General features: G+C 40.7%; 1 protein-coding gene across 2 annotated transcripts in view; it reads left to right on the plus strand.

Annotated features, from left to right (window-relative positions):
- TTC28 (tetratricopeptide repeat domain 28) overlaps positions 1–16,811 on the plus strand; it is a 639,226-nt gene extending 622,415 nt beyond the window's left edge. For both annotated transcript variants that reach the window (XM_040416538.1, XM_040416539.1), the window contains 3 exons: positions 7,712–7,838; positions 11,922–12,029; positions 12,972–16,811. In XM_040416538.1, the coding sequence (XP_040272472.1) occupies positions 7,712–7,838; positions 11,922–12,029; positions 12,972–14,551 (1,815 nt within the window). In that variant the 3' untranslated portion in view covers positions 14,552–16,811. The remainder of the gene's footprint in view (positions 1–7,711; positions 7,839–11,921; positions 12,030–12,971) is intronic.
- The last annotated feature ends 6,007 nt before the right edge of the window (positions 16,812–22,818 follow it).

Here is a 22,818-nt window from a genome sequence, read left to right on the forward strand (position 1 = left end):
CACAACACATCTACAGTTGCTTAAAGGAGTTTGCATCAACATGCTTTAACATTTACGAAGGCAGCTGCAATTTTGTAATATATATTTATTTATTATGCCTATTTTCCTTTCTGGGTTGTGCTCAAATGACCATTGCAGCTCTTCTTATTTCCTGTGATGTGATGTCCATGGACATGTCAAATCAGCAACATGGACAGTGATAAGGGAGTGTCTATGTAACTAATTAGTGGGAGGAGCTATAAACTAGGTGGGTGTTAGGGGCAATGATAGAGAGTGGCTATGTAACTAGCTGGTAGGAGGAGCTATAAACTAGCTGGTTGTTGTTAGGGGCAGTGATAGGGGAGTGTCTCTGTAACTAGCTGGGTGGGAGGAGCTATAAACTAGCTGGGTGATAGGGGAGTGTCTCTGTAACTAGCTGGGTGGGAGGAGCTATAAACTAGATGGGTGATAGGGGAGTGTATATGTAACTAGCTGGGTAGGAGGAGTTATAAACTAGCTGGGTGTTATTAGGGGCAGTGATAGGCGAGTGTCTATGTAACTAGATGGGTGGGAGGAGCTATAAACTAGCTGGGTGATAGGGAAGTGTCTCTGTAACTAGCTGAGTGGGAGGAGCTATAAACTAGCTGGGTGATAGGGGAGTGTATATGTAACTAGCTGGGTGGGAGGAGTTATAAACTAGCTGGGTGTTATTAGGGGCAGTGATAGGGGAGTGTATATGTAATTAGCTGGGTGGGAGGAGCTATAAACTCCCTGGGTGATAGGGGAGTGTCTTTATAACTAGCTGGTGGGAGGAGCTATAAACTAGCTGGGTGTTGTTAGGGGCAATGATAGGGGAGTGTCTATGTACCTAGCTGGGTGGGAGGAGCTATAAACTAGCTGGGTGTTGTTAGGGGCAGTGATAGGGGAGTGTCTATGTAACTAGCTGGGTGGGAGGAGTTATAAACTAGCTGAGTGTTGTTAGGGGTAGTGATAGGGGAGTGTCTATGTACCTAGCTGGGTGGGAAGAGTTATAAACTAGCTGGGTGTTAGTGACAGTGATAGGGGAGTATCAATGTAACTAGCTGGTGGGAAGAGCTATAAACTAGCTGGGTTATAGGGGAGTGTCTATGTAACTAACTGGGTGGGAGGAGCTATAAACTAGCTGGGTGATAGGGGAGTGTCTATGTAACTAGCTGGGTGGGAGGAGCTATAAACTAGCTGGGTGTTGTTAGTGACAGTGATAGGGGAGTGTCTATGTAACTAGCTGGGTGGGAGGAGTTATAAACTAGCTGGGTGTTGTTAGGGGTAGTGATAGGGGAGTGTCTATGTACCTAGCTGGGTGGGAAGAGTTATAAACTAGCTGGGTGTTAGTGACAGTGATAGCGGAGTATCAATGTAACTAGCTGGTGGGAAGAGCTATAAACTAGCTGGGTTATAGGGGAGTGTCTATGTAACTAACTGGGTGGGAGGAGCTATAAACTAGCTGGGTGATAGGGGAGTGTCTATGTAACTAGCTGGGTGGGAGGAGCTATAAACTAGCTGGGTGTTGTTAGTGACAGTGATAGGGGAGTGTCTATGTAACTAGCTGGTGGTAGGAGCTATAAACTAGCTGGGTGATAGGGGAGTGTCTATGTAAATAGCTGTGTGGGAGGAGCTATAAATTAGCTGTGTGTTAGGGGCAGTGATAGGGGAGTGTCTGTGTACTAGCTGGGTGGGAGGAGCTATTAAATAGCTGGGTGTTGTTAGTGACAGTGATAAGGGAGTGTCTATGTAATTAGCTGGTGGGAGGAACTATAAACTAGCTGGGTGATAGGGGAGTGTCTATGTAAGAAAACCACAGAAATAAGATAATAATGCACTTAGTAAAGTAGATGCAAACATTATATATGGACAAAGTCCTCACTCTGATATGATAATATCTGAGACACTTAGTCAATATATTTTGATCAAAACACATCTAAGCCCGCCTACCAAGCGCCAAGGTGGTCTCAGGTCAGGCGGGTCCTACGCTAAACCTACCTAAGCCATTGGGCTTCTATGTTCAGGAGCGCAGACGCCGCACATATGGTGTGCTGCTCCTAGTCCCCTCCATGTGCATGAAGCAACCAATGGGAGGAGGAGTAAGCACACCTATATGTACCACCCTAATCAAGGCGCTCTATTGGATAGGAAGGCAAAAGTGCAGAGGAATGCTACTCCCAAGATAAAATAGGTGCGCATTCACACTTGAAGGTGCCACTCCCTCAAGCAAATACTACATAGACAAAAAAAATCCACAGAAAAAACTAAGATAAAAACATCCTGCACGATATGATATACAAATGTGCGGATGTCCCTGGCCATATTATTGAAGAAAAGCACAGAAATAAGATAATAATGCATTTAGTAAAGTAGATGCAAGCATTATATATGGACAAAGTCCTCACTCTGATATGATAATATCTGAGACACTTATTCAATATATTTTGATCAAAACACATCTAAGCCCGCCTACCAAGCACCAAGGTGGTCTCAGGTCAGGCGGATCCTACGCTAAACCTACCTAAGCCATTGGGCTTCTATGTTCAGGAGCGCAGACGCCGCACATATGGTGTGCTGCTCCTAGTCACCTCCCATTGGTTGCTTCATGCACATGGAGTTGACTAGGAGCAGCACACCATATGTGCGGCATCTGCGCTCCTGAACATAGAAGCTCAATAGCTTAGGTAGGTTTAGCGTAGGACCCGCCTGACCTGAGACCACCTTGGCGCTTGGTAGGCGGGCTTAGATGTGTTTTGATCAAAATATATTGACTAAGTGTCTCAGATATTATTATATCAGAGTGAGGACTTTGTCCATATATAATGCTTGCATCTACTTTACTAAGTGCATTATTATCTTATTTCTGTGGTTTTCTAAAATAATATGGCCAGGGACATCCGCACATTTGTATATCATATTGTGCAGGATGTTTTTATCTTAGTTTTTTCTGTGGAATTTTTTTTTGTGTGTCTATGTAACTAGCTGGTGGGAGGAGCTATAAACTAGCTGTGTGTTAGCGGTAGTGATAGGCGAGTGTCTATGTTACTAGCTGGGTGGGAGGAGCTATAAACTAGCTGGGCGTTAGGGGCAGTGATAGGGGAGTGTCTATGTAACTAGCTGGGTTTGAGGCGGTATAAACTAGCTGGGTGTTAGGGGCAGTGATAGGGGAGTGTCTATGTAACTAGCTGGGTGGGAGGAGCTATAAACTAGATGGGTGTTAGGGGCAGTGATAGGGGAGTGTCTATATAACTAGCTGGGTGGGACATGTAACTAACTTGGTAGGGACAGTGATAGGGGAGTGGCTATGTAAGTAGCTGGGTCGGAGGAGCTATAAAGTAGATAGGTGTTTTTAGGGGCGGAGCTGGAGTTGTGATTTATAAAGTAAAAGGTCATCATGGGTTTGGCTGGATACAGCAACAGGAAAATCTACATACAGGATGTGAACAAACCAGAGTGATTGGTTTACATGGTGAATATGGGTTAGGAGAGCCCAAACTGAAAATAAAGACATGGGGGAAAAGTACATGAGCAACTACATGAGCATATCTGTTAAAAACAATCCAGGAAAAAAAAAAAATTTAGGTAATGATTGTACTGTTTAATATATTCTGAAAAGCACTAGGAACGTGAACCTATATGGCGCTGTTGCACATTTACTCTATGAATAAAATTGGCCTGGTTGGCGGTAGAGTAGTGGCAGTAGATTCAAGAAGTGTTCTCCTTTAAAATCGCCAGGACAGAAAATGAAGTAGTAGTAATTCATGGGGTGCTTGATGCTTCCTGTTGCTGATGCACGTCTGTGTCTGCAGTGATGCTAACACCACCTCGCTCAGCATGCTGAGAAATGAATGAAAATGTTGCACTATAACCTGTGCTGGAGTTTTAAGCTTCTTTTTCTCTTTTCTTTTTCCTGCGCTTAACTTTATTTTTCTGCTTGTAATCTGCTGGCTTCTGAAGGCTGTTAAAAATATGGTTGGAATGGTAAGTACACTGAAATGGATTACTTTATTTTACATTATGTGCCACTACTTCCCTGCACGTGTCTTATTCATCAGTACATTTTGTAATGATGACCAACATTTTTGAAAGTTAATTGTAAAGAAAATGTCCTAATTTCTTATTCTTAAAACTGTTTTCTTTAATAAATGCATAAGAATAACTTTGTGCTTTAGATACTTGGCTCCTCAGTAGCATTCGTCCTAGTAGGTAGTTTGGCTAAATGTGGTTTGCAGTTGAAGTATCAGTTTTGAAGTGGATTTGGTATAGATTCATAATATGGCTCTGATTCAATTATTTGTGCCCATCTTGTATGGCTGTGTGGGAACTTAAAATGACCCTGAAAAAAAAAAAAAAGAACCACCATGTTGTAGGCGGGGTCAAAACAAGTAGGTGGGACCAACACAGACTGGGTCAGTAATTCCATAGTGCTGCACAAAGTATCACCCCAGCAAAACTAAATACCGCAGTGTATCACAATATACTGCTCCAAGAGAACCTAATACAACAGTGAGACACAATATACTACCCCGGCAGAACCAAATACCAAAGTTCCACCCAATATACTGCTCCAAGAGAACCAAATACAACAGTGAGACACAATATACTGCTCCAAGAGAACCAAATACAACAGTGAGACACAATATACTGCTCCAAGACAACTAAATACAACAGTGCAGCACAATATACTGCTCCAAGAGAACCAAATACAACAGTGAGACACAAAATACTACCCCAGCAGAACCATATACAACAGTGAGACACAATATACTGCTCCAAGAGAACCAAATACAACAGTGCAGCACAATATACTGCTCCAAGATAACCAAATACAACAGTGAGACACAATATACTGCTCCAAGAGAAAAAAAATACAACAGTGCAGCACAATATACTGCTCCAAGAGAACCAAATACAACAGTGAGACACAATATACTGCTCGAAGAGAACCAAATACAACAGTGAGACACAATATACTGCTCCAAGAGAACCAAATACAACAGTGAGACACAAAATACTGCTCCAAGAGAACCAAATACAACAGTGAGACACAATATACTGCTCCAAGAGAACCTAATACAACAGTGAGACACAATATACTGCTCCAAGAGAACCAAATACAACAGTGAGACACAAAATACTGCTCCAAGAGAACCAAATACAACAGTGAGACACAAAATACTACCCCAGCAGAACCATATACAACAGTAAGACACAAAATACTACCCCAGCAGAAGCATATACAACAGTGAGACACAATATGCTGCTCCAAGAGAACCAAATACAATAGTGCAGCACAATATACTGCTCCAAGAGAACCAAATACAACAGTGAGACACAAAATACTACCCCGGCAGAACCAAATACCAAAGTTCAACCCAATATACTGCTCCAAGAGAACCAAATACAACAGTGAGACACAATATACTGCTCGAAGAGAACCAAATACAACAGTGAGACACAATATACTGCTCCAAGAGAACCAAATACAACAGTGAGACACAAAATACTGCTCCAAGAGAACCAAATACAACAGTGAGACACAAAATACTACCCCAGCAGAACCATATACAACAGTAAGACACAAAATACTACCCCAGCAGAACCATATACAACAGTGAGACACAATATACTGCTCCAAGAGAACCAAATACAATAGTGCAGCACAATATACTGCTCCAAGAGAACCAAATACAACAGTGAGACACAAAATACTACCCCGGCAGAACCAAATACCAAAGTTCAACCCAATATACTGCTCCAAGAGAACCAAATACAACAGTGAGACACAATATACTGCTCCAAGAGAACCTAATACAACAGTGCAGCACAATATACTGCTCCAAGAGAACCAAATACAACAGTGAGACACAAAATACTGCTCCAAGAGAACCAAATACAACAGTGAGACACAATATACTGCTCCAAGAGAACCTAATACAACAGTGAGACACAAAATACTGCTCCAAGACAACTAAATACAACAGTGAGACACAATATACTGCTCCAAGAGAACCAAATACAACAGTGAGACACAATATACTGCTCCAAGAGAACCTAATACAACAGTGAGACACAAAATACTGCTCCAAGACAACTAAATACAACAGTGAGACACAATATACTGCTCCAAGAGAACCAAATACAACAGTGAGACACAATATACTGCTCCAAGAGAAAAAAAATACAACAGTGCAGCACAATATACTGCTCCAAGAGAACCTAATACAACAGTGAGACACAATATACTGCTCCAAGAGAACCAAATACAACAGTGAGACACAATATACTGCTCCAAGAGAACCAAATACAATAGTGCAGCACAATATACTGCTCCAAGAGAACCTAATACAACAGTGCAGAACAATATACTGCTCCAAGAGAACCAAATACAACAGTGAGACACAATATACTGCTCCAAGAGAACCTAATACAACAGTGAGACACAAAATACTGCTCCAAGAGAACCAAATACTACAGTGAGACACAATATACTGCTCCAAGAGAACCTAATACAACAGTGAGACACAATATACTGCTCCAAGAGAACCTAATACAACAGTGAGACACAAAATACTGCTCCAAGACAACTAAATACAACAGTGCAGCACAATATACTGCTCCAAGAGAACCAAATACAACAGTGAGACACAATATACTGCTCCAAGAGAACCAAATACAACAGTGAGACACAATATACTGCTCCAAGAGAACCAAATACAACAGTGAGACACAATATACTGCTCCAAGAGAACCTAATACAACAGTGAGATACAAAATACTGGCCTAGCAAATCCAAATACCATAGTGGAGCACAAAATACTGCCCCAGCAGCACAAAATATGTACACTTAAGCTGCCCCTCTGTGGTAGGCAGTGCTAGCTACTGCATTCTGTCTTTTCCTTCAGCTGTCTCAGATATGGAGGAGGGGACTGAGAAAGTGAGATGCAGGCCACAGCAACGAGTCAGCCCTACCTTCAGCATCCTGCCTGGTCTTTCAGCACAAATAAACATACAGGAGAATACAGTAGTACCTACCTATTACATCAAGTGATGTCTACTCTGATGTAGACATTCTCTTTCCTATTCGGCCCAGACTGCCATGATGAATCATTTCACCCATGTCTCACCTCTGCAGAGGTTGACTAACAGACATCTTAAATTCCTCACATCTTTGATTTATTCCCTTTCTGCTATCACACCCAATATTGTGCCCGCTGTGCTCCCCAATGCCCCCAAATACTATATTGCAGAAAAAATTATACGGGTAATAATACCACCTATACTGCCACCAGTAATAATAATTGTGCTTTTAGTGCCCGAGTATTAATAATGCCCCCTAGAGAGCCCCTTATTGTGCCCCCAGTAATAATAATGTCCCTAAAATACCATCAGTTCCTGTCGCTGTCCCGAGGATGGTGACAATTCAACTCAGGAGGGCACCTGCCCCAGCTTGGTATGTAATACCTGACACTCTCACTGGGAGTGTTAGATGGTTATGTACCCTTCTGGTGGTCTTGAGGAGGGTTCAGGAGGGTGCCAGTTGACTCTATAGCCGTGTGTCACATTTGATCTTGTGCATCTTGTAGTTTAAACAATACACTGCATACTAGAAAAAAATAGAAATTTAGGTGTTCAACGTGCAATTATTCTATTCTGTTTGTAACCAGTGATAACTACTGCTGTCTAATGAATTGTGCTTTTTCCCATTTAGCTGCATCAGGTCCTCGTTCAGCTGCAGGCAGAAAAAGACCATGATTTCTCCTCAGTCCCCATCCAGGTTTCTATCAGTGTTCAGCTTTGGAGATTGCCTGGGTGTCATGAATTTTTAGCAGCTTTAGGTATATATTTTTTTTACTTCTATTACAAAATACTATAATGTACACATAATGAAATATTTTTTACTTAGAGGAATATACCCTATCCTGTGGATATGTGATAAATGATGTTAATGGGAAAACAGCCATTACTATCACAACTAAAGCTGGTCATAGACAAAGGCATTAACATACAAAGGGCATTAACACCTTCCTGATGCAACGATTTTTCGTTTTTGCGTTGTTTTTTTTTCTGTTCACTTAGCCGTATGAGAGCTTCTTTTTTGCGGGACAAGTTGTAATTTCTAATGCCACTATTTAATGTGGCATAGAATGTAGTGGGGAGCTGGAAAAAAAATTCCAAATAGGGTGGAATTGAAAAAAAAAAAAAACATTTCCGCCACTGTATTATGGGTTTTGTTTTTACGGCATTCACTATGCGGTAAAACTAACTTGTGCTGTTCATTCATTAGGTCAGTACGATTATGGCGATACACATATGTATAGTTTTTCTTGTGTTTTAATACTGAAAAAGAAAAACTTTTGAAAAAAATTTTTTTTTCTTTTCATCGCCGTATTCTGACCCCTATAACTTTTTTATAGTTATGCCTAAAGAGATATGTGAAGGCTCATTTTTTGCGGGACGATCAGTAGTTTTTGCCAAAACAATTTTGGGGCATGTATGACTTTTTGATAATATTTTATTCAATTTGTTTGGGAAGTAAAGTGTTGACAAAATGGAGAATTGGCCATTTTATTTATTTTTCCATTACGCTATTCAGCATATGACATACTTTTTAAAAAAATATTTTAATAGTATTGGTGTTTTTGCACACAGCACACACCCATAATGTTATTTTTTAATTGTTTATTTTTATTTTGGGGACAGGGGTGATTTGAATTTTTATATTTTATTATTGTTTTATATTTTCCAAAGCTTTTTTACTTTTTACTGTTTGTTAGGTCCCCAATTGGACCCCAACTTGCAATCATCAGATGGAATTTGCTCCATTATTCTATACAGAAATTTCTATATTACAGTTCAGTGCTGCCACCTGCTGAACTGTAATGAGCCTGGAAGCCTAGTACAGGCTCATTACTGTAAAGGAACTTCTTCCCTGATCTCTGCTGGGGGAAGGTGTTCCTTACCCAGAAGTGCGCGCTTCTGGGTTTTAGCCCTCTTAGGCGCTGTGGTCACATTTTATCTGAGGGGTTTAAAGGTCCGTGGCCAGCATTACCACCGATTGCGGACATTAGCTTCGGTGTGTGCTGTATGAAGCAGTAGGCACCCTGAGGCTATGGCGCTCGCTCCGCTCCAGAGTGGGCACCATCTTTAAAGACCCCACATACACCGTACATGTACAGCGGATGTTGTAAAAAAGTGTTAAAATAACATATAGCATTGCCACAATGCAGACGCCTCATGCTTCTTCAGTTTTATAATGTAATATTACACTATGTAAAAAGGGGTTGTCCAGCTTTTTTTAAGTGATGGCCTATCCTCACGATAAGACGTCACTAGCTGATTGACAGCTGTTCAGTGTAGCTCTATCACCAGAAGCCAGAGCTGGAGCTACAAAGCACAGTCAACTTTGTTGTGAACAGTGCTCATCACAGCAGCACTGCCTCCATTAAATTTCAGCAAGTGAGCAACACTAAACAGCTGACAGGAAGGGGTGCAAGGCGTGGGGCCCCCACCAATAGGCTAGCGATGACCTATTGTGAGAATAGGACATCACTAAAACAAAGGCTGCACAGCCCCTATAAAGGGTTTCTGCGTTACCATAATAAATTTATCTGTTTTTGTCCCGTAAACCTGTTTTTCATGTCAGCACTTTCCTTCCCCTGTTTTTAGCAGCACTTCATCCAGGCAGGATCTTTACATGCAGAACTTCCTTTTTTCATTAGATTCCTGTTGGGTTTTCTAACCAAACCTAACATGCTTTGCCCTGTAATATTTCACAGGGCTTCTTCCTCCTAGCTAACATGGAGAGGTGACGTGTAGAGGGCATGACTATTGCAGAAGGAACAATGTGACTGGCAGAGTAAGTCCTGAGAAACATTGCAGAGCAAAGCATGTTAGGTTTGGTTAGAAAATCCAACAGGAAGCTGATGAAAACAGGAAGTTCTGCATGTAAAGATCCTGCCTGGATGAAGTGCTGCTAAGAACAGGGGAAGGAAAGTGCTGACATGAAAAACAGGTTTATGGGTCAAATATATGCAGTGTTCGGGGTACTTTGGGCAGATGTCATTGTGGGACTGGAGAACCCCTTTAAGGGGTTGTCCAGTTTCCAATATTGATGACCTATCCTCAGGTATAGTGAGAGGTTATCAATATCAGCTGTTTGAAGAGAACATAGTGCTCTCTTTACTGTTTACCTGCTCACCATCGACATTGCAGCAGTAAGCAGTGTTATTACAGCTCCTCTGTCTCATTAACTTGAATGGCATAGAGTGTAACTACAACTGCTCCTTCCCATTTCAGTGAATGGGACAGAGGAGCTGTAATAACACAGTAAACAGTCAAGACAGCGCGGTGCTCATACCAGTTTCATTCTCAGTTACACTGCTGTCTCTTCAAGCAGCTGATCGTGGGGGTACCGGGAGTTGGACCCCAGATGATCTGATATTGATGATCTGTCCTAAAGATGGGTCATCAATACTGGAAACCTGACAACCACTTTAAGGTTATTGTAAGTGCAATATATATTGTGGCTGCCAGGTGTCAGCCAAATTCCCCCATTAAAAAGCCTGTATATCCTTTCCACTTAATTAAGCCAGCAGCACAAGTCCTCAATGTCATCAGGCTATCTACAAATATAGATGGGTGCACGTGACAACAATCCTGGTTCCTAGATAAGAATTGTCCATAAGAAAATAAAAACATAACACTCCAAAAATAATCTTTAATCTTCCATCTTTATTCCCATAAACAGTAGAGAAGTTTCGACCCCTTTTGGGTCTTTTTCAACTATTTACTGGAATAAAGATGGAATATTGAAAATTATTCTTGGAGTGCTGCATTTATTCTTATTTACCGTATTTTTCGCCATATAAGACGCACCGACCCATAAGACGCACCTAGGTTTTTGAGGAGGAAAATAAGAGAAATTTTTTTTTTAACCAAAAGGTGTGCTTTTGGTGGGTTTTGAACTAATGGTGGTCTGTGGGTGACACTATTATGGGGGATCTGTGGATGATGCACTGTTATGGGGGTCTGTGGATGGCACTGTTATGGGGCATCTGTGGATGACACTGTTATGGGGGCATCTGTGGATGACACTGTTATGGGGGCATCTGGGGATGGCACTGTTATGGGGGCATCTGGGGATGGCACTGTTATGGGGACATCTGGGGATGGCACTGTTATGGGGGCATCTGGGGATGGCACTATTATGGGGGCATCTGGGGATGGCATGACACTGCTATGGGGGGGGTCTGTGGATGACACATAGCATTTTATGCTATGTGTCATCCACAGATCCCCCCCCCCCATAACAGTGTCGCTGTGTAGTGAATGACCCCCAATACAGGGGGTGGGGGTCGGCATCTTGTTTTGTAATGGCAGCGGGGCCCGGTGCAATCACTGTATTCTACTACACCGGGCCCCGCTCACTGTAGTAATCATTTAGGCAATGTTAAACTGTAAATTCATTCATCCAGGTTGTAGTACGGTACTTACTACTAACTTCCATAGCAGGCAGGAGGCCGGGCGAGCGGGCGGGAGGCGGCAGCGTAACTCACTACATCACGCGCCTGCGCCGCCTGCTTCATTTATAAAGTAGGCGGAGCAGGCGCGTGACTTAGTGAGTCCCTCCTCCCTTCCGCTGATACACACGCCGGCCGCGCTGTGCAGCAGCGCGGCATCGATTTATCAGTGTAAAATTGCAGCATTTGCCTCATAAGACGCAGTGCAATTTCCCCCCCACTTTTGGGGAGAAAAAGTGCGTCCTATAGGGCGAAAAATACGGTATGTCCTTTCCAAGCATCCATGTCTTCCATTCACCTCAGCTGCCACTTGCATTGAGTAACACAAAGGGTTGGAGAATTGAAATCCAACCTGTCAGAGTCCTGTCCCCCTAATGGTAGCATGTTTATTCCTCCTAGGCTTTGACTTGTGTGAAGTAGGACAAGAAGAAGTCGTACTGAAAACTGGCAAACAGGCCAACAAAAGGACAATGCAATTTGCTTTACAGTCTCTTTTAGCTCTCTTTGGTAAGTTTTTTACGAGTGCAGTTTATGTACAATCATTTGTGCTTATGTAAGGAAGATTAGGCTGGATTACTATTCAGGGATTTATATTGCTGCACTGCATGAAAATGAATAAGGTTATTGCTATAATTCAATAAATGTGAAAATGCTCCAGTAAATTAAAGGCTCAATGATATCATTATTCCACTGTGTGCAGCATATTGGGTTGGACATTTTGTGTGAGCTATTCTGTAAAGTGCAATTGATTTGGGGGAGGGGGCTAATCTATCACTGATCATTGCGAAAATAATAATGAAGCATTACAATGCATTTATTGTATGGGTGTAAACTATAAACCCTTGGTGAGTATAATAGAATGAAAAGATGAATGGAAACATGGAAAGGGAAATATGAATATATGGAAAGGGGCAATGTCTGCTCCAAACGAGGGCCTCCTTGGTGAACTTGTGCCACAGTAAAGCCAAGTAACCAAGACCAAGAATCCTTGTAGCTAGGCAATAATAGAGTACCAGTGAAAGCAAAAAAAAAACATCTACAATATCTTCTATCATTATTTGATGGTTCCTAAAATAGATTACACATTAGACCAGTGTTTCCCAAGTGGTGAGGATCCTCTAGTTGTTGATGAAGAATAGCCTGGGAAACAGTATTGACCAAAGTGATTATATACTGTACATCACAGTTCTTTTGCACCAGTCTCTGGTTTAGCAAGACAAAATGCTTTAGTGTTTATTGTAATATTGGGATAATATTTATATAACGTGAGGTAATTTATAACGATTTTGGCATGGACTAAAACCAGTGATCCAGGCCCAGGCATCACCGTGTTCTGTCTGGTGAGGCGTCTGTACAAAAAGATTGAGAAGCCATGCATTAGAATACATTAATATATTATATATGTAAGGAGTATTTTTAGTCCTGATGTATACTTTCTCTATATTTCAGATTCCACTGAGCTTCCAAAACGCCTTAGCCTTGATAGTTCTTCATCGCTTGAATCCCTGGCATCTGCTCAGTCGGTTTCAAACCCAATTTCTCAAGGATATCTGGGCCATCCATTCTCTCCAATGTGTCCAGATAGCATGTCTTCAGATGCTATCTCTGTATACAGTCTAAGTTCTATTGCATCATCAATGAGTTTTGTCTCTAAGCCAGACTGTTTAGCAGAGGGTGAACACAAAGTACGTCAGGACCACGACAGACCAAAAAATATTTATTCTCTCAGAAGCTCAACAAGAGGCCAGTCTTCCCCGCAGACCCAGATGTCATTAAGCAAAGAGGAGCAAGAAGAGTATGATGGGTTTTCTATAATAAGTAATGAACCTCTTTTGTCATACTCAGAAAACCTAGATCCTAGCCTCAGAAAGGAAAATATTCAGGAAACAATTCAAGTGTCTGTAAATCCTAAAGGTAGCATAAGCACACCAAATTCACCAGTTAAACTTGCTCTGATTTCAAGTCCAAATTCACCTTTCCAAAAAGTTGGAAAACTTGCAAGCTCTGATACTGGAGAATCAGACCAATCTAGTACTGAAACAGACAGTACTGTGAAATCTCAAGAAGATAATAACCCTAAACTTAATCCTGAGGAGCTTGCACAAAAAATCTTGGAGGAGACTCAAAGTCATTTAATTGCAGTCGAACGTCTTCAAAGAAGTGGCAGCTTGAATAGGGTGAATCATTCACCTGATGGTGCTTCAACTCCAAATGGCAGCTCTATGTTCAGGTCATCAGAAACAAGTGCTTTTAGTAGACCTGTTCAGAAGGGGTTGCCTTCTCCTGTTACTGTGAAACCAAAGCCTCCAACTAGAAGCTCTTCTCTTCAAAAAGTGAGCTCAGGATACAATAGTCCTGCAAATTCTGATTCATCCTTAAAAGAAGGTGCAAGTCTTCACAGTAACCAACCTTCTCCAAGTTCAGATTCACCTTTCAAACTGAAATACCCTAGCTCTCCTTATAGCTCCCACATTTCAAGATCTCCAAGAAACATATCTCCAAGCTCAGGTCACCAGTCTCCAGCAGGAAGTACCTCATCTCCAGCTCTTTCATACTCCTCTGCTGGATCTGCTCGATCCAGCCCTGCTGATGCACCTGATCTGGATAAATTAAAACTTGCTGCAATTGATGAGAAGGTGAAGGCCATCCACAATCTCAAGATGTTCTGGACAAATAACCCTCAGCATACATCAGGTCCTATCAAAATACTGCGTGGAGCTCCTGGAACAATGACTTCAAAGAAGGACGTGCTTAGTTTATTAAACTTGTCTCCACGGCATAACAAAAAAGAAGAGGCTGTGGATAATCTTGAACTAAAGGAATTATGTGTTCAGAAAAAGCATGCTGAAGTCACACAGCAAAATCCTCAAAATGGACATAAACATACAGAAAACAATAATGTAGCAAACATAACTCAGTCAGCATCATCCATCAACATGCCTGGTTCTATACGCAACATAAAACTGTCCTCTGGAAATGGGTACAGGTTCCTTTCACCTGGAAGATTTTTTCCTTCTTCAAAGTGTTAAAATGTCTTTTATACAACTTTTAAGCCTGTATTGTCATTTATATATTGTTTATGTCCGAATGCCTTCATAACTGAAAGACTAAAATATTACATGTGAAGCAGTGGTTATCATGGATATAACATTGAGCTCTACAGGCACGATTTTAATGAAAATGTACCTAACGTCCCATCTGTTTGTACAGACTATAATAATGCTAGTAATAATAATCATATAGCAGGGGTAATAAAATTGTATCCGATAGACCTTGTGTAACACAGGACTGAAACCTAGGCCGTTATTTATTTATAATCCCTATAATCAATTCTTAAATTTGTACATTTATTTGTAAATTTTGACACTTGAAATGTCAAGACCATCTTATTAGTCTATGCTGTTATGTTTTATGTCTAGTTTGGATGGCAGCCTCATTGTAATTCACTGTATTATAGGATGTTATGACTATATGGTCATATCTATACTCATTGTTTTTCAGTGCATGACCTGAATTTTAGATTTTATACCCTGCACAGATCAACTATATGAGTTAAGATATCATCATCTATCACATAATTGTCAGACAGCTGTCACTAATATATCATTAGTAGGATGTTGCCATCATACCTTGACTTAAATGAGGTCTTATTTTGTTATATAGTCATATTTACAGCTAGGAACATCAACATGTACATAACTAAAAATAGACTAGAAGTCACTCATATTTACATTGTCCACATACCATCATAATTATCAGTGAAGAGGACCATTACAGTCAGAAGGTACCAGAATGAACCTTCAGTGCCATGTAAGGAAGGAGCCATTGTTATTTAGGATGGGAAGCAAAGTATTGGCATCTATTTATTACTAGATATATGTCACAACAGCACAGGAGTCGTCTACTAATCAAGCTGTTCAGTTCTGTCTGATGGCAAGATGGATTAGATGATCACCTATACAATGCCCAGTAACTGCAGGTATGAACATAACTATAAGGGTACGGCCTACGTACTGTAGCTAAGGGGTTGTCCTATCTGGATATTTACGTTATAGAGCTAAATGCCTGAGTCCCACCTATAGGACCTGCTCCTATGTAAGAATGGCACCCCACTGTGAATGGAGAGCATGCCATGCATGCGTGGCTTTGTCCATTCACTGCTATGGTACTTCACAAAATAACAAAGCAAGCATGCTGTCAAGAAAAAACTGTGCATGTGTAGTATGCTATTCTTTGCTATGGGACTTCCAAAAATACCTGAGCCCAAGTCCAATAGCAATGAATGGAAAAAAGCTGCGTGGGCATGGCGTGCTCTCCTTTCACAGCAGGGCCACATTCTTGGAAAGGTATGTGTGATAAATTTGGAGCTTCTTTAGAGCGTCTAAATTAATGTTGTCAACCTTTTAGACAAGATTAAATCTGCCCCAGTGTATCTGTGTGGTCACTAGACAACAAGTTAGGCCAAACTGCACACCAATGTAATGCAGACAAATATATATAAAGGTGGAGTAAAAATGGCTCTTGCGAGTATTTTTAAAAAGTTGCATTTAAAAAGTTGCAAACACACAGTTAGCGATTTATTTAATGCCACTTTTCTAGCACAAACTACATGATAAATCTCCTCCTAAATGTTTTGTGATTTCATTTGGGTTTAAATGACAAACACTGCAGCAAATCTGTGTTGGAAGAGTTGTCCATAGGTGCAAAATTTATGAGAAAGGGCTAAGAGTGGGATCAAAAAGTAAAAGACGGAAACATACCCTCACTGATACCCAGCTGCTCCAGTTCTGAAGCTTACCAGGTCCCCATTGTTCTGACTGAGCAGACTTGTTCTGCTTGTTGAGACTAAGCCATGGAGCAGAGTGGGAACCTAGTAAGTGTTGGAACAGGAGTGGTGAGTAACCTTTATTTTATTTCAAGTTTTCATGTTATACATTATTTATTTTTGGGGTGTTTTATAACATTCCATGTCACTTACTATATTTAAATAATATTCCTGCTACCTTATAGTTTTCACTTTGACCACTGAGCCTCATTATAGGCTGACACTTCCTATTCTGTAGAAATCACTTCTCAGCAGTCAGCTAGTTATCATCACAGGATTACAGTTAAAGATAACACCTCTGATAAAATTGGAGGCAGATAACATAGGATCCACCTCTGACAATAGGTAATGGGGACAGCTCATCGTCCTTTCCTCTGCAGAGAGTGCCTACAACATTCTCCCATAAAAGTCAATGCAGGTCATTTATGAAGGGACTTGTAAGTATTTTATTCGGAAAAAAAAATTGTTGCGAGTCTGTTTTTAAATGGCCGTGCGACAATATTTAGTTGCACAACACCTTTCATGCCAGGATGGGCAGCGAACGGGGGCATGTGAGGGGCCAAATTTACTAACAGGTGTAAATGGTGGTGAAAAACGACGCCAGCCAGGGGCTGGAGTAGTCTTTTCGCCAGGCGCAAGGACTGCCATGAATGTGCCTAATTTATGACAAGGCACATGTCTCATCATAAATTAGACGAATCTTAAGGCAGCGCAAGGGGGAAACTAAAACCAGCTTAAAAAGCTGGTCTTAGTAAATTTGTTATTTTCTCATGTTCTTTGTGCCTAAGCAGCTACTGTAAAGAATATCTCTGAACTACTATTCACAGCTTAGGCAGGATGGTTGCCCCTAAAATAATAAAAATTAAAATGAAAAGAAAAAACTGATGAGAAAATAGAGCTGTAAGGTGGACCCCTGGCTGCAATATTGGGTATCATGTACTTAGAATAAATGCACTTTATGATGATCTAGCAGACTCACTATACCACTGATCACAGCCAAGAAGTTTTCCCTCTGTCAGTACATACATTTGCCACTTTCACAGTCCAGTGGTTTTAGGTCTCATTTTTTTAATTCTTGCAGAAATGTGTAAAACCCGCTAATTGCCTTAGGACATAAAGCAGTCAAACAGTGTAGAACCACACGTTTCAGCATTATGTGACCCCTAGTTCTGCCACAAGCTGCCTACCCCTGAGATAGAATACCAAAACTAGAATACAAGAACCCTGCTTTCCTTGAATATTTTAGCCGCCGATGAGTTTACAGAGCCACTTTTGTATTTGTACTTTGTAGCTACAAGCCTGACACTGTTATCGTCACATATCCCTATGCAAATGGTTTGAGAAGAATTGGGGCAGTCAATAGACTTGTTTGCAGATATTTCCATGGTTTAGTGGAACCCAAGAACCTGTACATAGACCCTTGTTAAGAAGCTGCATGCACGTTTTGTGAACTGAGCCCTTGAATTACATCTGTGTTTGTGTCTTGGTGGGTTTCATGAAGTTACTGTCTAGATGATCTTTACTTTGGGTAAAGAGAACTTTCCTTCCTCGAAAATGAAGCATCCTGTGGGATAGCCCCAACAACCTGCGCTCCTTGTATCTGTGTGTCTGATCTACTTTGGTTTTGTAAATTAAACAGTGTTTTTTCCCGGGCAGCACTAAACTTTTTATATAATATGTAACTTGTAAAAAGTATTTCATATTTTTTATTGAAACTGCAGAGGCATTTGGCCTATTTCTTTGTGATCTGTGTTTATTAAAGCATGAAACTATATATGATGTGTCATATACCTGATCCAATGCTCAAACATTGTTGAAGCCATACCTGTCTTTTTCTACGGTGCTGCAGTCTCCTCTACCTGGCAGTATGAAGTCATTATCAAGATCCAAATAAAGTGATTAGAAAATCCTATCGCATCATTCCTAATTTAACCTATGTACTCATCTCTGCCATCACAATGTACACCTGATGGGGGAGGAAGCATGACTGGATTTCCAGGGGCCGATCGTTCACATAAATTAGACAAATGCCCAGATAATACAGTTCTGATGTAGCAGATGAGATTGCGGTCGCAGCAAATGTGCGAGTTGCATCATTCCTATGGCAGCCCTGCTACACCGCAATCTTTAGTCACTCAACAGCTGTCCAGACCCTAAAGTGGTTACACCTCTCTTCTACCAAAAGTAGGGCTCGCATATTCCCACATATTCATTGTTTCCTCCATATCTGGGTAGGATATGGCTTCTGACCAGTAATTCAAGTTGAATGTTGGGTTACAATGTACAACAGGTTGGGAACTTCTACTGTAGAGCATATGTGAGCAATAATGCTGGGCCTATTCAGTGCGATTGTGTCAGCACTTGGCCGTGAGAAATCTATCATTACCAGAGTTTTCGGTGACCTGTATGAAAGTATTTGGCCTTCAGCCCTGTGCAGTTTTACAGTCTCATTGCCCTATCTCTCCCATGGCCAGGAAATGTAAAAGTGATAACTTGCATACACAGAGCACAGCAGCATGTTACTCCATTTTTCCAGCTATTATGATAATTATGAACAATTGCACAGTTTCGGCTCTGTTCACACTCGCACTGTGGCTTCCATTCATAATGCTATATCCTAGGCTACCACCTGAGGGTCAGCTTCATATGTCTGCTACATATTGCACCACTGATTGTTTCACTGTGAAAAATCGGTCATGTGAACATGGCCTTAGGGTTTCTTATTAATTCTGTGTTAGCAGATGGTGCTATATTTTCCAGGTTTTGTGGGTTGCTTTGGACATATGAAGCCTGTTCTTAAAAACTGACTTCCAATCTATAAAGTAGTAAATATGCAACCATACTATTCTAATATATCATAACCCCTAGGCTGACAGTTACCAGCTCTCCACATTTTAATGTAGCATAAAACAAACTGTTGTCTTACTATAACACTAGAGGGCGATATTGTGCAAGAAAAGCTGCAGAACAAAGTACTGGAGATGTTACATACATGTCTACCAAGCTTCCAGTGTAATATAGTCTTTATTAGTGTTGAGCGGCATGTCCCATATTCGAATTCGCGATATTTCGCGAATATTCGAAATAATATTCGAAAAATATTCGCGAATATTCGAATTCGTTATTATTTCGCATATGCGATAATTCGATAATACATATTATGCGATACATTTAACTAATCCTACAGGCGTCACTTCACTGTGTTGTTAGAATATACCATCGGATCTAATTTTTCCATACGTTCGTGAAAACTCAGTTCCGATGGTATATTTTAACTAATGCGGCAAGGTTAATAGCATTTTTCAAAAATTCGCCTATTAGCTGGCTGGATAATTCGCTTATTCGCTATATTCTTTTATTCGCTACCTAACCACTTAAAATAATGTGATGCTATTGTTCGCGCGCACGTGCGCGCATTATAGGCGTGGTTTATCGTAAGTACGTCAGGGTCAATAGCATTTTTCAAATATTCTAATATTCGCCTAACCGCTGCCTGTTAGATAATTTGCCTATTCGATATAGTCGCTTATTCGCTACATACACCACCTGTTAGTGTGTTGTGATTGTGCTTGCGCACATGCGCACGTGCGTGCGCACATGCGCACGTGCGCGCGCGCGCTCATTATAGGCGTGGTTTATCGCAAGTACGTCAGCTCCATTTTAAGAGTGATTCTTCCTGAGAAGAGATAATGGTGGGCACAAAATTTCATGACGAAGAGGATGAACTCCTGCTAACCGTAAGTACAAAACTTCATGTCATAACATTTTGAACGCATGTTCGCACCATATTTGTATAGTATTGTAATTATTAAGTAATAAGCAATAGTATGTTTATTATATCCGTTTATTATATCCGCATAAATGCGCATGCGCGAATATAGTATTAAACATGCGGCTATATATGCGCACTAAATCTAACTTTATTTTTAATCATGTCTGATTAGATAATCATCATTGTTGTAATAAGTATTGTTTTGACATCACAGCACTTTGTAAGATGTATGTATGTATGTATGTATGTATGTATGTATGGACAGCAAAAATGATGTTTTATTGTTTCCATGTTCTAAGAGCTATATATTTTTTTTTTTGAGAGAGATTTTCTTATGTAGGGGCTCATTTTTTGCGGGATGAGGTGACGGTTTTATTGGTACCATTTTTTGGGACATACGCGTTTTTGATCACTTGGTGTTGCACCTTTTGTGATGCAAATTATTTTTTTTTGACACATTTTTTTTTTTTTTTTACGGTGTTCATCTGAGGGGTTAGCTCATGTGATATTTTTATAGAGCTGGTTTTTACGGACGCGGCAATACCTAATATGTATACTTTTTTTTTATTTGTTTCACTTTAACACAATAATAGCATTTTTGAAACCCTAAAAATTATGTTTTAGTGTCTCCATGTTCTAAGAGCTATAGTTTTTTTATTTTTTGAGAGATTTTCTTATGTAGGGGCTCATTTTTTGCGGTATAAGGTGACTGTTTTATTGGTACCATTTTGTGGGACATACGCGTTTTTGATCACTTGGTGTTGCACCTTTTGTGATGCAAGTTGACAAATATATTTATTTTTGACACAGTTTTTTTTTATTTTTTCACTGTGTTCACCCGAGGGGTTAGGTCATGTGATATTTTTATAGAGTGGTTTTTACGGACGCGGCAATACCAAATATGTCTATTTTATTTTATTTTTTATATTTTTAGAAAAAAAAATGTATTCATTATTTGGGGCCTTTTTTTTTTTTTTTTTTACATGTGAAACTTTTTTTTATTTTATTTTTTCAACCCTTTATTTATTTATTTTTAATTTTACACTTTTCGTCCCCCATAAGGTCATACAAGAGCTCTGGGGGACATTTACTTAACTTTTTTTTCACTGTTGATTTCTCCTGTAACTGGGGCTGACATAGTAGCCCCAGTTACAGTGGAAATGCACCCCTATAGAGGCTGTACAGCAGCAATCCTGCGCTGTACAGCCTCACAGCAGGGCTGACCTCACACAGCTCCTGCACTCTCCGGTCACGGCGGTCACATGACCGCTGGGCCGGAACAGGAAGCGCACAGCGCTTCCTTCTCTGCAGACACAGCGCTTAGTGATCGCTGTGTCTGCAGCGATCTGGAAGGCAAGGACACCTGGGCACTGTCCCTGCCTTCTCTCTGGGTTGCCCTGCTGTCACTGACAGCGGGCAACCCGATCAGCAGCTGCACTTTCTGAACGGACGTTTTAAAACGTGGTTTCAGAAATAGAGGTCCACCTATAGGACGTTTATATCCTATGGGCGGACGGAAAGTGGTTAAAAACTCTCATAAGATAAGCATGGTCCTCACTAAAGTGAACTAGCGCATTTTTTTAGCAACTTTTTTAATAGTCCCAATAGTAAATCTGTCTAGAGATTTATCTACATAAGAAAACATGCCCACTGCGCAGTTTTAGCGTTTGCGCATTTTCTTGCAACTTTTTCACTCCATTATTCTGACTTGAGCTAATGATAAATCTGGCCCCATGTCTTATTGGTCTGGAGAAGAATTGAAAATTTCTTCCTGCCATTATTTGCTGGTTCATTTAGCGTTACCCAGGGTGCACCACGGGGAGGCGAACCAGCTGTACACCCCATATCGTACCGTCACTTATTAGACAGGTACATATCAGCTCAGCCGGCCAATATCCGATTGCTCAGACCCCACCCACATACAATCGCAATACAATCAGATCTTATAACGTTAACATTAAATATAATATTTCCACCTTCTAACAAATACTTTTTGCTGTGTTTTGGATGATATTTATTAATAATCCTTGTATTTCATAAATTTTGTAATACATGTTTGCATCTTTATCCTGCAGCGCATGTTGAAGAAGGGATATGACAGGACCCGGAAGCAGGCGGAGAAGAGGGCAATCGTCGAGGGGGTCGTCAAGGATTTAAAAAAAAAATTTGGACGGACCCACGACGAGTTGCAAATTGTTAAAAAGTGGTCGGATCTGAAGAGGAGGCACCCGGACTGGGTCAAAGAGCTCAGTGAGAGAGTCTGCCCTGGTACTTATTTTTTAATCACCCGTTACAAATTATTACTTCTTTTTACCTGTTGTGAAACATAGCAAATCATCCCTTTACCTCATACATCTCTCCCTCGCTGTGAGTGTATATATATATTTATCCACACAGCGCGGTAGTGATGTATGATGTAACCGGCTGATTTTGTACTTTGCACACACACATAATAATAAATATATGTGTGTGTGTATATCTAGATAAACAGCAATCATCAATCTGTATTAGGGCTGTTTCACACGAGCAGATTCCGTGCGTGACATCCGCTCCGTGAATGACAGCCAAGACCCGATGCAGACTGCAGAGGCACGGAGCATTAACATGACTGATAATGCTCCGTGCCTCTCTGTGATCTCTATACTACAAAATCACAGTGACAACTTTATCTCACTGTGATTTCGTAGTAAAGAGGTCAC

This window comes from Bufo bufo, chromosome 2 (assembly GCF_905171765.1).
Source record: "Bufo bufo chromosome 2, aBufBuf1.1, whole genome shotgun sequence".
Classification (NCBI taxonomy): domain Eukaryota; kingdom Metazoa; phylum Chordata; class Amphibia; order Anura; family Bufonidae; genus Bufo; species Bufo bufo.